The sequence below is a fragment of the Heptranchias perlo genome, chromosome 18, assembly GCF_035084215.1.
Source record: "Heptranchias perlo isolate sHepPer1 chromosome 18, sHepPer1.hap1, whole genome shotgun sequence".
NCBI lineage: Eukaryota > Metazoa > Chordata > Chondrichthyes > Hexanchiformes > Hexanchidae > Heptranchias > Heptranchias perlo.
The window spans coordinates 14,462,634-14,476,380 of NC_090342.1; the positions used below are offsets into that span (position 1 = coordinate 14,462,634).

Here is a 13,747-nt window from a genome sequence, read left to right on the forward strand (position 1 = left end):
AACCTAAAAACATAATTTCTCTCCTTATGAAACTGCCCAGTATACTTACAGTACTAAGCTGGGGGAAATATTAAGAAAACAAATGAAATTTGTGCTAGTTTTTAAAATGCCAGATATCCTGTGTTTTTGCCTGTGGCAAGTTGGAGCATGTGTTTGTAATTATATATAAATATAATTGTACATAATTATATATGTAAATATAATTACATAATTATATACAGAGAAATGTTTGCAAGTTACATTTTATATATTTAATAAATTTTGTAACATATGTACTTTGTATATTATATAATAGACAAAGAAATTTCTAACCGGATAATAATTGCATTGGAGCCATAAATTGTTATATTTACTACATTAAAATATCTTATTTATACTACATTACGAGTCAATTTCCCAAGCCGTTGAACGCAGTGAATAGGAGAATATGGTCACTCTCTGGTGTCTTCATGTTGCTGATTTGTTGTTTCTCCTCTTCTGCTTCTCTCTCCTCTTCTCTGCTGCATCGCCACCCTTAACTCTTCTTGCTTCTCTGTCCTCTTCTGCGTCTCTCTTTTCCTGCTTTTGGGTGGGAGGTGGTAGTGGGTGGTGTGTTGGGAGATGATGTGGTGGGGGGTGGGACAGTGGGTGGTGTGGTAGTGGGTGGTGTGGGCAGTGGGTGGTGTGGGCAGTGGGTGGTGTGGGCAGTGGGTGGTGTGGGCAGTGGGTGGTGTGGGCAGTGGGTGGCGTGGGTAGTGAGGGGTGTGGGCAGTGGGTGGTGTGGGCAGTGAGGGGTGTGGATAGTGAGGGGTGTGGGTAGTGAGGGGTGTGGATAGTGAGTGGTGTGGGTAGTGAGGGGTGTGGGCAGTGAGGGGTGTGGATAGTGAGTGGTGTGGGTAGTGAGTGGTGTGGGCAGTGAGGGGCGTGGGCGGTGTGGGCAGTGAGGGGTGTGGGCAGTGAGGGGTGTGGGTAGTGAGTGGTGTGGGTAGTGAGGGGTGTGGGTAGTGAGGGGTGTGGGCAGTGAGGGGTGTGGGCAGTGAGGGGTGTGGATAGTGAGGGGTGTGGGTAGTGAGGGGTGTGGATAGTGAGGGGTGTGGATAGTGAGGGGTGTAGGTAGTGAGGGGTGTGGGTAGTGAGGGGTGTGGATAGTGAGTGGTGTGGGTAGTGAGGGGTGTGGGTAGTGAGGGGTGTGGGTAGTGAGGGGTGTGGGCAGTGGGTGGTGTGGGTAGTGAGGGGTGTGGGCAGTGGGTGGTGTGGGTAGTGGGTGGTGTGGGTAGTGGGTGATGTGGGCAGTGGGTGGTGTGGGCAGTGAGGGGTGTGGGCAGTGAGTGGTGTGGGTAGTGAGTGGTGTGGGCAGTGAGAGGCGTGGGCAGTGGGTGGTGTGGGCAGTGAGGGGTGTGGATAGTGAGTGGTGTGGGTAGTGAGTGGTGTGGGCAGTGAGGGGCGTGGGCGGTGTGGGCAGTGAGGGGTGTGGGCAGTGAGGGGTGTGGGTAGTGAGTGGTGTGGGTAGTGAGTGGTGTGGATAGTGAGGGGTGTGGGTAGTGAGGGGTGTGGGCAGTGGGTGGTGTGGGTAGTGGGTGGTGTGGGTAGTGAGAGGTGTGGGCAGTGGGTGATGTGGGTGGTGAGTGATGTGGGTAGTGAGGGGTGTGGGTAGTGGGTGGTGTGGGTAGTGAGTGGTGTGGATAGTGAGGGGTGTGGGTAGTGAGGGGTGTGGGCAGTGGGTGGTGTGGGTAGTGGGTGATGTGGGTAGTGAGAGGTGTGGGTAGTGGGTGATGTGGGTAGTGGGTGGTGTGGGTAGTGAGGGGTGAGGCAGTGGGTGATGTGGTAATGGGTAGTGAGGCAGTGGGTGATGTGGTAATGGGTAGTGAGGCAGTGGGTGATGTGGTAATGGGTGGTGAGGCAGTGGGTGATGTGGTAATGGGTGGTGAGGCAGTGGGTGATGTGGTAATGGGTGGTGAGGCAGTGGGTGATGTGGTAATGGGTGGTGAGGCAGTGGGTGGTGTGGTAATGGGTGGTGTAGTAGAGGATTGAGCTATCAATAGGCTGCATTTGGGATAGGGGTTGTGGGGAAATGTGGTCTTCAGTGGCTCCCTTCCCATCCCCTGCCCCAATCACATCCTTCCCCACCCCTTCACTTCAATCATAGCCCCTACCCCTTCACCTTTTCACAACGCATTCCCCTTCCTACCATCCCCTCATTCCCATCATTATTCCTAACAATTCCTCTTTGAATGACCCACTCAACTTCTGTATCCTCTCCTTTGCTCCGCTGGCATTCACCTTACTATTAAACCTCCATCCACTCTTCACCACTCCCACTCACCTACCCCTAGGAAAGATGCAAAAAAGCCAGTTTCACTCCTCCCCTTCCCCCTTATCTTCCCTACCCATTTTCCCCAAGATGTGGAGATGCCGGTGATGGACTGGGGTGGACAAATGTAAGGAATCTTACAACACCAGGTTATAGTCCAACAGTTTTATTTGAAAATCACAAGCTTTCGGAGGCTTTCTCCTTCGTCAGGTGAGTGTGGAATTCATATATGCGGTAACCTTCAAGGAATTCCTCACTCACCTGACGAAGGAGAAAGCCTCCGAAAGCTTGTGATTTTCAAATAAAACTGTTGGACTATAACCTGGTGTTGTAAGATTCCTTACATTTTCCCCAAAAGAGGCTTTGTTGGTTTTCAAAATTCAACTTTTTAAAGAAAAGAATTTAAATTATGAGGGAAAAAATGGCCTGTCTGCCATTTTATCTATGTATCGTTCTCCCTATTTCTCTGCCTCTGTCTCATAAATGTTGGAAATTAAAATCTCTGTCTCATAGGTATACACAATTAGCATTTACTTTTTCTGACAACGAAACGCAAATGGAGATAATTAGTTGCTTCAAAATTTAGCATTTTCCTTAGTTGAAATATTAAAAGAAAAGCACTCTATCTCTCCCACACACCTCTCTCTTTACCTGACCTTAGTCCCTCTTTCTCTCTTTTAACTTAATACACATTTTACAATTTATAGGACACAAAACAAAAGTTACAACAGGTGTGTAATCAGAAGTGGAATTTTTCTCCCTCTCATACACATACTCTTTTAAAAAAAACACTCAATATAAATGTTACCACAATAACGGTTTTGAAGTTTGATTACTGGGCAGAAAGTGCTAGGAGGTAAAGAAAAATAACCCATCCATACAGCTGACTGAATGGTAGGGGAGCATCTTGGGAAATTAGGTACCCTGCACATGGTCAGACTGCACAATCCAAATTCAGCTCACAGTGTCACAGCTCTGGGCAAAAAATACCAAGTCCAAGCCCAGCTTTAGGGAAAGGTTGAGGCCTTCAAATAAAAACCTTAAATGAATGCATTAAAAGACACAAAAGGCAATCATTTAATCATGTTATTCCAAAATGTGTCATGTTTTGGATTTTTAAAATTTTGTCCAAACCCTTACTTTGGATATTAGAAATTGCAGTTACTGAGGGGAAATATGGCAGCTGAAAAAAACTGTTGGAGCGATTTATGGGAAGCCGGTGAGCAGGTTGGGCAATTTCAAGGTAATATACTATAATTATAAAATCGCACCAATTGTGTGTCACACGGTTAACACATTTAACATTGAAAATTCCTATCACAACACCACCTATAGGAGTAACAGGTATTGCAGGTACTTATATTGAGTTTTCCATGTAACGTGCAGCACACAGACTGAATTTAATATATAATAGATATTGTGCAGTGTATAATTATATTATGAACTATAAGCTTTTATATATAATGCAATGTATGAAACAAAGATACTCTACAGGAATTTCCATTCTGCAACCTTAAGTGGGAATGTCAGCAGGAGGAAAAAACTGAATTGAACAAACATTAAATGTTAGTCAAGGTCAAATATTGAAAAAAGAGGAATGGAATCTTAGCTGTAAAGTTAGAATAGACCAGAAAATAAAATTGGGCAGATTGCACATGTGCACACCACAGTTCAGTTTTGATCCCTTACATTTTGTGCCACATTATAATGTAAGTAAAGAAAATTCTTGAGATACTGGAAGGTAAAGGAGCACATACAAAGTTTCAGACATATGCTCAACCTCCAGTCCATCCTAAGTGTCAGTAAGTGACCATACGACATGCAGCTAGATTCTGCTATAATACTTCATGCATGAAATCTCTTGAAGACATTAGTGTGTCAAGGTTTTCAATTGTACCTTATAGGTTGACTATTTGCCCTGTCGGAGTATGGGTATAATTGATAAGAAATTACAGAGCTTGGTAAGGGCCAGCAGTAAATTACAGAGCTTGGCAAGGGCTAGCAGTAAATGAGAGGCTCTTTATAGGCAACACTTTGCCACATGTATACTTGAGCCATCCAAAGGTTCTGTTAGGTAGTTTTATCTTGATAATTTCCTGAAATTGTGCCATCTTCTTCTGCATCTATTGCCAGGCTCTGAAATTAGTGTAAACAGCATTGACCCTAGCTATTCCCTCCTGCATGATATACTGCACTGCTGACCTGTGACAAGGCACGGAACAGGTCAACCCTCCTTACATCTACCTCATGCAACACCACGTCCACCTTTTCAGCCATCGAATTGGGGATTTCTGCTGCATCACTTATACATGGACTCTGTTTCTGCCTCATTTGTTCTGCCTTCCTTTGGTCGTTGCCTTTTGTCTCCCATGCAGCCTTTGGAAAGGCTGAAATAAATTTTGTCCCTACTTACCTTTAATTGTGAATAGCGCACAAAATGTCTTATCCCAACGTCCCCGCCACCCTTGCTGAGCTCGTGTCTGCAGCCACAAACCAGGAGCCCACCAGGCAACATTAATGAGAGCAAAACCACAAAATCCAGCAGAATCAACATTGGCACTTCAACGCTTAGATCACAAAATAAACTCTTACTGTTCCTATTTGGTCCCATTTTATGTATGAAGCAAAGAAAATCCATGTCAAGTAGTTAATTGTTTGTGATCTATCACTTGCTGCCTCACTGATTACACTTTGTTAATTGTTTCAATTTAACTGATGATTGATTCTGTGTTTCCATCAATATAATTTGGATGGATCCTGACAAGGAGGATAATGCTGTAAACTAAGCATTCTCTTGATCTTCAGCTGCAGGTTTTTTCTGATTGTTTTTCAATCTATTTTCTCATCTTTGTTCTTGAGTATTAGCCATTTTCATATTCTTTTGGTTTTTTTTAAATCTCATTCTGTTGCTGGCCTTTCACATCATCTAACAACCTCCTGCTTTTCTTTTAAGCAGGTTGCAGTTCACTAAACACATTCATTTCCTCTCTGTGATTAAAGAATCTGTTGTTTTTTTATTCCTCCCCTTCCCCTTTGTTCAGATTCTGAAGTTCAGTTTTCAGTTCTGAAGAAGGATTCTGCCCAAAACTTTAACTTGTCTTTTCTCTTTACAGTTTCTGACAGACATAGGGGGAGATTTTCACCTTCACTACCTGGGTGGTAATGTGGCGAGACAGATGGACCACCCTCTACAGAACCTGCCTGATTTTCATTCCACTGAAATCAATCGAGTGAAAATCAGGCAGGTTCTATAATGGGCGGGCTATAATCCCGCCAGATTACTGCCCAGGCAGTGAAGACGAAAATCCGCTCCCTGCTGTTTATCTCGAGCAAGTTTCCAGTTTTATTCCAATCTTTGGTACAGACATGGCATAACCTACGTATGACGTCGTAAACTACAACTCAGCAAAAAACTGCAAAAATTGCTCTGTCTTACGGCGACCATTAAATCCTAAAATAAACATCGATCAATTATTTGCAGCGTTGATCCACTAATTTCTGTTATTTGTCTCCACAGTTTCTCTCTACAGTCTGTATCTTTACTGTTAGGTGATGGAGGATCACAATTTCTTGAGATATTAATCCAGTGTGAAAACATTAAGCAGCGCATACAATGATTTCCCAAAGGGCACAATGACTATGTGATTTAAAACTTCTCTCAGGCTTTCCATCAATATTGCTTTAAGTAACCAGAAAACTATATTAAAAAATTTAAAAATAAAAAGAAAGCTGTCAGCCTTGACTCAGTGATAGCATTCTCACCTCTGAGTCGGAAGGTTGTGGGTTCAAGTCCTACTCCAGGGACCTGAGTACATAATCTAGGCTAACACTCCAGTACAGTACTGAGGGAATGCTGCACTGTCGGAGGTACCGTCTTTCGGATGAGACGTTAAACCGAGGCCCCGTCTGCCCTCTTAGGTGGATGTAGAAGATCGCATGGCGCTATTTGAAGAACAGGGGAATTCTCCTTATGTCCTGGTCAATATTTATCTCTCAAGCAACATCACTAAAACAGATTATCTGGTCATTCATCTCATTGCTGTTTGTGGGACCTTGCTGTGCACAAATTGTTGTAATGCAGAAAACATGGCAGCCAGTGATACATTTCAAAAGTACTTCATTGGCTGTAAAATGCTTTAGGATGTCCTTAGGTTGTGAAAGGTGCTATCTAAATGCAAGTTCTTTCTTCTTTCTTTAAAACAGTAGAACACATGTTTGCTTGCTGAGTGGATTTAGTTAGCACTTCTATTTGAACTGTAGTTTTCCTATATTTTTTCAAATACATTCCCTGTATATCTTCACCAAATAAAGATGAATGTATACTAATCTGGACTAGGAAGAGTTCTTTCATCTTGCTCAGAATGCATGTTTAATAGATGTAATCTGCTGTTCTTCATTTATTCAGGAAGGTCCATCACAAGAATTATTAATCCAGGAAGGGAAAATACAAATGACTATCATCCCATCACTCAATTTAAAGCTTTTTGTCATCCTGGTATTTTTTTGTTCTTGTGCACACCAGTGAATATCTCCCTTTGTCATCAATAAATGATTGGGAATTATTCTGTCTACAGAGGCTTTGCATAATAACCTCTAGATTTCAGAGAGAACAAGTGCAACTTAGAATTAAACATCATGATAAAATCTTTTGTCCCAACTCACAATTTAATTGTCGTCCCTGTAACAACAACAACAAAAACAATTTGCATTTATATAGCACCTTTAATGTAATAAAATGTCCCAAGGCATTTCACAGGAGCGTTATCAAACACAATTTGACACCGAGCCACATGAGATGTTAGGACAGGTGACCAAAAGCTTGGTCAAAGAGGTAGGTTTTAAGGATCGTCTTAAAGGAGGAGAGAGAGGTAGAGAGGTTTCGGGAGGGAATTCCAGAGCTTAGGGCCTAGGCAGCTGAAGGCAAGGCCGCCAATGGTGGAATGATTAAAATTGGGGATGCGCCAGAGGCCAGAATTGGAGGTGCGCAGAGATCTCAGAGGGTTGTAGGGCTGGAGGAGGTTACAGAGATAGGGAGGGGCAAGGCCATGGAGTGATTTGAAAACAAGGGTGAGAATTTTAAAATCGAGGTGTAGCCGGACAAGGAGCCAATGTAGATCAGCGAGCACAGGGGTGATGGGAGTACGAGACTTGTTGCGAGTTAGGAGTCAGGCAGAAGAGTTTTGGATGAGCTCAAGTTTATGGAGGGTGGAAGATGGGAGGCCGGCCAGGAGAGAATCATGGAATCCTAGAAATTTATGGCTCAGAAGGAGGCCATTCGGTCCATCGTGACTGCCGGCTGAAAAAGAGCTATCCAACCTAATCCCACTTTCCAACTCTTGGTCTGTAGCCTTGCAGGTTATGGCACTTCAAGTGCATATTCAAGTACTCCAAGTAGAGCATTGGAATAGTCAAGTCTAGAGGCAACAAAGCCATGGATGAGGGTTTTAGCAGCAGATGAGCTGAGATGGGGCGGAGATGAGCAATGTTACAGAGCTGGAGGTAGGCGATCTTGGTGATGGAGCGGATACAGGATATTCCAGAATATTTTTAATCAAAACAGTGCAAAAGTATTCTTGAACAGCAGCCATGAGCAATAACCCAACCAGTCCCATCCACCACCACCCTCCTCCACCTGAACTTGCTCTCACTTGAGCAATTTCTCTTCTAATTCCACTCACTTCTTCCAGGTAAAAGGTGTTGCTATGGGAACCCACATATGTCCCAGCTATGCCTGTCTATTTGTAGCATATGCACAACATTCTTTGTTCCAATCTTACTCGGGCTTCCTTCCTGGTCTCTTCAATCCTTTATATTGATAGTTGTGTCAATGCTGCGTCCCATTATCACTTTCATCTTGAAATTTAATTCACCAAGCTTCACAATTTGCCTGCGGGTGTTATAAGGCTTTCGTTGATCGAGGGTATGCTTGGAGACAATGTGCTCGAAATGCAAATAAGGGTGGCAAGATATCAGCAACTGAGCAAACATTTGATCCCTGTACTTTAACTAATATCTCAATAGTATAAAGCAGCCTTTATCTTCTATAGAATTGTGCATCTAGTGCCCATCCATAATGTATCAACAATTTCTGTCACACCTGAATGTGTCACATATGCAAAGTATCATACTTGCACCTGATTGGCTTTCATTACCTATATAACATTTTTGAGAGTGTCCATCATACCCCAGGCTTTAAACTTCAATATATAAACAAAAGAGAAAGGAAAACACTTTTTTTCTGTCCTGGGGCCAGAAATTTAAAGCACCTTGCAATCTGCTTCCCTCACCAAACAGCAATTAACCTTGGATTGACCTTAGGATCTATTTAGATCAGTTCTGCAAGGAAGCACATTAGAAAGTTGACTTAAAGGGACAAGCCAGGTCACAAGCTAAAAGTCATAACTATGCTCCAGACCCAGAATATGACATTCTGTCATTGTTTAATGTTCCACCCTTCATAAACTTGAGCTCATCCAAAACTCTGCTGCCCGTATCCTAACTCGCACCAAATCCCGTTCACCCATCGCCCCTGTGCTTACTGACCTACACTAGCTCCCGGTCTGACAAAAACTCGATTTTAAAATTCTCATCCTTATTTTCAAATACCTCCAATGCCTCGCCTTTCCCTATCTCTGTAACCTCCTCCAGCCCTACAACCTCCGAGATCTCTGCGCTCCTCCAATTCCTGTCTCTTTTGCATCTCCGATTTTAATTGCTCCACTATTGGCGGTCATGCCTCAGCTGTCTAGGCCCTGAGCTCTGGAATTCCCTCCTTAAACCTCTCTGCCTCTCAACCTCTCTCTCCTCCTTTAAGTTGCTCCTTAAAACCTACCTCTTTGACCAAGCTTTTGGTCACCTGTCCTAGCATCTCCTTACGTGGCTCAGTGTAAAATTTTGTTTGATATTGCTCCTGTGAAGTGCCTTGGGACGTTTTACTGCAGTAAAGGCGCTATATAAATGCAAGTTGTTGTTGTTGTTCATATATTTTGTATTATAAATGGGTAGGGCTGCTGTATTACTTTAAATAAGTACATTTGAAAGAGATTGAAAAATAATCAGCATACAAAATCAACATATGAACCAGAAGAGGGGCAAGCCCGGTCTGGCAGCGGCCCGCAGTACTGTTATAGAGCCAGGAGAAGTACTCCTGGCGGCCTCTAAGGGTCTCTTTAAGGACCACTGGTTAGGCTGCTGTAAACCCGTTAAAGCTGAGTGGAGCTTGCGCCATGCATGCTCCATCCAGTTTATGCCAAATTTGGAGGCGGGATCCTAGAACAGGCGTAGGACCCTGATTAGCATATACAAATAGCCTAATGCTTCATGCAGGCACCTTGGACCCCTGTAAGTTGTTGGTGTCCAATTTGTCAGTGGGCACACTTCCGGGGGAGATCAGGTAGGAGAGATCACGCCCGGAAATCGGTCCCCCCAACTCTAATTTTCCGCCCCAAAACAAATGCAACAGGGACCAATTTCTCCCCTATTCTATCCAAAGTATTATTCATTTTCCGCGCCCACTCAGGCTTCTATTGCTTGTCATTTGGAGTTTTAAGATCAAATATTTCTACCAGCAGAACCAATTGCATTCACTGCAATCTAAAACCATGTGGTTGAGATCAATTCTACAAGATCAAATACAGCTTAGCATAAAAGTTAATTTTAGTCCCTGGTTATTAAGATCAAATTCTTCTTCCTGCACTACAATAAGAATCAGCAAATCAATGTGTCAGCTATGTTTCCTTGACTGTAATTCCTCTGTAAAGTATATTCTGTTGTACTAGTGAGAAATCTCTATCTGTACCATAATTTAGACTTGCAATCTTGGGATAATGAATTATTGCAGAATAAGTTCTTGCAAAATATAAGTTCTGTTTGTATTTATAATCACATTGATGTTGGAACTACTGCAAGCAGTGCAACAACAGCTAAACAAGATCACAGTAACATGAAAAGGTCTCAAATCTACTTATCAGCATCAGAAGCATTGGGGTTATAAGTAAAGACAGTCTGGACGAACATGGCAGTTGAGCCTTACCAGAACAAAACAATCCTGTTACATCCTTTTCTCCAGAAGGCTCGAGCCCTCTTTCCCCAGTCAGGATACGAATCATCTTGAAGCATCATATCTGTGACCTTCATTGAAAAGAAATGGAAGCAAATGTTATGTCATTGCACAGAGGATTATTTGTTCAATTTTTCCTGTTAACCATGTTGTTGTCCCTAATAGAACTTAAAAGAAAAATAGAGAGAGATTTTAATTATTCCCTTGGTCAAGAAACTTTATTAACTGTGCAAAAAGCTTCGACACTTCAACATGTGGCTCTATTACTGTTGTCTAAGATAGATAATTATACATGAATATACTGTGATCTTTTGTGATGTTATGGCATTCTATATGGGATTCACATCCTTTTTTGGGCCGAAAGCTTCTCATTCTTCTTATTAGACAAAAGACCAATTGGAGGCTAATATTTAAATACCAACAAAGATTGAGGCTATCTGATGGGACAGTGCATTGGTGCAAGAATGTGCTACAGTGCAGAGTGTGGGTCACAGGTTCACACACATTTCCAATACAATGAGTTCCCTATGTCAGCTGGGTTGCCTAAGGCAGAGATGATCATTTTCTGCCAGGGAGAAGGAAAATCAGAGCACAGGCATTACGGCCCCAAAAGTCCACAGTTGTTCTGGAAAACTGCTACTGCAACTTCAGCAAGAGTAGGCCAAAATGACCAGTAACGAGGCCAGGACCCAAATACGGCAGGTCAAGACCTCCCAGCAAACTTTCCAGGGTGGTCTTGTGTGGAGGTGGACTCTCTGCCCACCCCATACCTGGTCATTATTCTAAGAGGGTTCAGGGATGTAGAGCACCCAGTACTTCAGAGAGGCCTGAAATATGGCTTATTGAAGATATACCTGGTCAGACCAAGCCTACCACCCAGCCTGATGCAATCCTGGGGACTCAAGTCCAGGATTTGTGTCTGGTGATTCATGTGCATTAAAACAATAATGCAAAAATCAATAAGTTGTAAGCAAAATCGTGAGCACTGGCAGTGCCATAAAACAAAGTTAGAGAGTTCACCAAACTACCAGTGAAAAGTCAGAAGACGCAACGGTACTAATATTAGATTTATCAGATCAGTTGTCTCAAATTAATTTTAAAAAACCTTGCAGTTATATATTACCTTATTATGGCAAAACATCTCAAAGCACTTGATACACAATGAATTGTAACCCATTCACTGTCGAAAGTGACAGATTCACGTTTATCGAAATTGCACAGATGTTAAATAACACTTTTTGTATTTCTGAAATAAATTTACATTTTAGGTCAAACTGTGACAGTTTCAAAGGTAATATTTGCTGGCAAGTTACTCCATTTAAATAAAAACATTTCTTTTAAAAAAAACTTAACTATACTTTTTGATAAATGTTTTAGTGAGGATTTTATTATTTCCCAATGTCAAAAAGCATATGAAAATATTAATCAACACTGTTTCAACTTCAAAATCATAGAATGATACAGCACAGAAATAGATTATGTGGTCCATCAGGTCTGCACTGGTATTTTTCTCATACTTGAACTATTGGGGTATATCTTGACTTTGTGCGATAATGTAAAACGGGTGATGGTGAGGTGACAATACTGGCTTTATTTATACAGCACCTATAATGTAGAAAGATGTCCCAAGGTACTCCACAGAGATGTAATAGGACGAAAAATGGAAACTAAGCCAAAGGAAGAGAACTTAGGCGGAGTGAAAAAAAAGCTTGGTCAAAGAGATGGGTTTTAAGGAGAGTCTTAAAGGAGGGGAGGGAGGTGTGAGGGTTTAGGGAGAGAATTTCAGAGTGTAGGGCCTAAGTGACTGAGTAATGGTGGGGTGAGCAGAGGGAGGGATACACAAGAGGCCAGAGTCTAAGGAGCAGAGAGTTCTGGGAGGTTAAGGTGAGGGAGGAATGCACAAGAAGACAGAGTTGGAGGAGTGGAGAGTTCTGGGGGAGGGAAAGGGTTGTAGGGCTGGAAAAGATTACAGAGATAGCAATGGGCGAGGCCATGTAGGGATTTAAACACGAGGATGAGTATTTTGACTTGGAGGTGTTGGAGGACCAGGAGCCATTGTAGGTGAGCAAAGATAGGTTTTACATTTTCTCCTGATTTTTATTTCCATTGAGATGTAAAATGGGCCGTCGCCTCACTATCACCCATTTTACACTATAGCACAAAGTCGTGATCTAACCCATTGTCCCAATTCATATCATCTTCAATTCTATTTCTAAACATTTTATTAGTATGATATCTCTTCTAACATGCTCATGATGTCAGTGAAGCAGTTGTTTCTTTCCCTTACCCACTACACTTGAATTAATAAGTAGCACAGCTGAATTTTTTTTGTTTTTGAACAATGGTTGATTTCTAATTCTCAATATGAACAAAAAAGGCAGGAATGGTGGAAGAGAGGGGTGTGCAGGTACGATAGTGTAGTGGTTATGTTACTGGACTAGTAATCCAGAATCCTGGACTAATAATCCAGAGAATGTGAGCTCAAATGTCACCATGACAGTTTTGAGAATTTGAATTCAGTTTTTTTTTTAAAAATCTGGAAATAAAAGTTGGCATCAAACTGATACCAGTTCAAAAAGGTGGCCCACCAGCACCTTCTCAGGGCAACTAAAAATGGGCAATAAGTGCTGGCTTTGTCAGCGATGCCCACATCCAGAGAATGAATTAAAAAAACATATCTGCATGTGGAAGAATTTGGAAAGAAGTGTTTTTTGATTGTTTACTGCAAAAAAAATTATTTGTGTTTTCCTTATACACTGCACCTTGACAAAACAAATACATGTAAACAATCATTGGTTTTAAATTCTCAGTATAGACAAAACCCTGTCTCTGTTTGTTGTTCTCAGTAGTTTTTCTCTGAAGTAAAAACTAAGCACTTCAAAACATATTTCTATGAAATTTTACCGAAAAAGGTTCTAAAATTCATGCCCCAGTTTGTTTTAAAAACATTTGGAAAACAAACTTATAATTACTGTTACATCCTGAGGAAGGACACACTTCAAGCTGTTGCACTGAAAAGAAATGAAATCTTTATGTAAATAATCAATGCTTTAGGAATAAAATAAAGCATAGGTGCTTTGTCTCTCCCTCTCGAGAGAAAGTATAAAGCTCAAATAGTGTTATAGTCCGACAAGAAAGTGTTTTTAAGTTGTTGTACTGAAAGAATCATACTGATGCATGCTTGGAGATTCTCTACAGTGCACAAACTCAGACTTAAAAATCCTGGGAATTGCAAGCATAGGTGCAGTTGTTAACTTTTGGAAAAATTTGATCTCGAACCCCAGGCTTTTTAGAGAAATCGAGGCCTCAAAGTAAAAAGTTAATGCAGGTACTTGAAGATATAAGCGGCAATTTTATAGGTAAGTTTAATTATTTATGTCTTTATTATGTTACAAACA

General features: G+C 41.8%; 1 protein-coding gene across 3 annotated transcripts in view; it reads right to left on the bottom strand.

The window, feature by feature from the left end:
* tmem117 (transmembrane protein 117) overlaps positions 1 to 13,747 on the bottom strand; it is a 233,891-nt gene that overhangs the window by 64,220 nt on the left and 155,924 nt on the right. For all 3 annotated transcript variants that reach the window (XM_068000042.1, XM_068000040.1, XM_068000041.1), the window contains exon 5: positions 10,323 to 10,420. In XM_068000042.1, the coding sequence (XP_067856143.1) occupies positions 10,323 to 10,420 (98 nt within the window). The remainder of the gene's footprint in view (positions 1 to 10,322; positions 10,421 to 13,747) is intronic.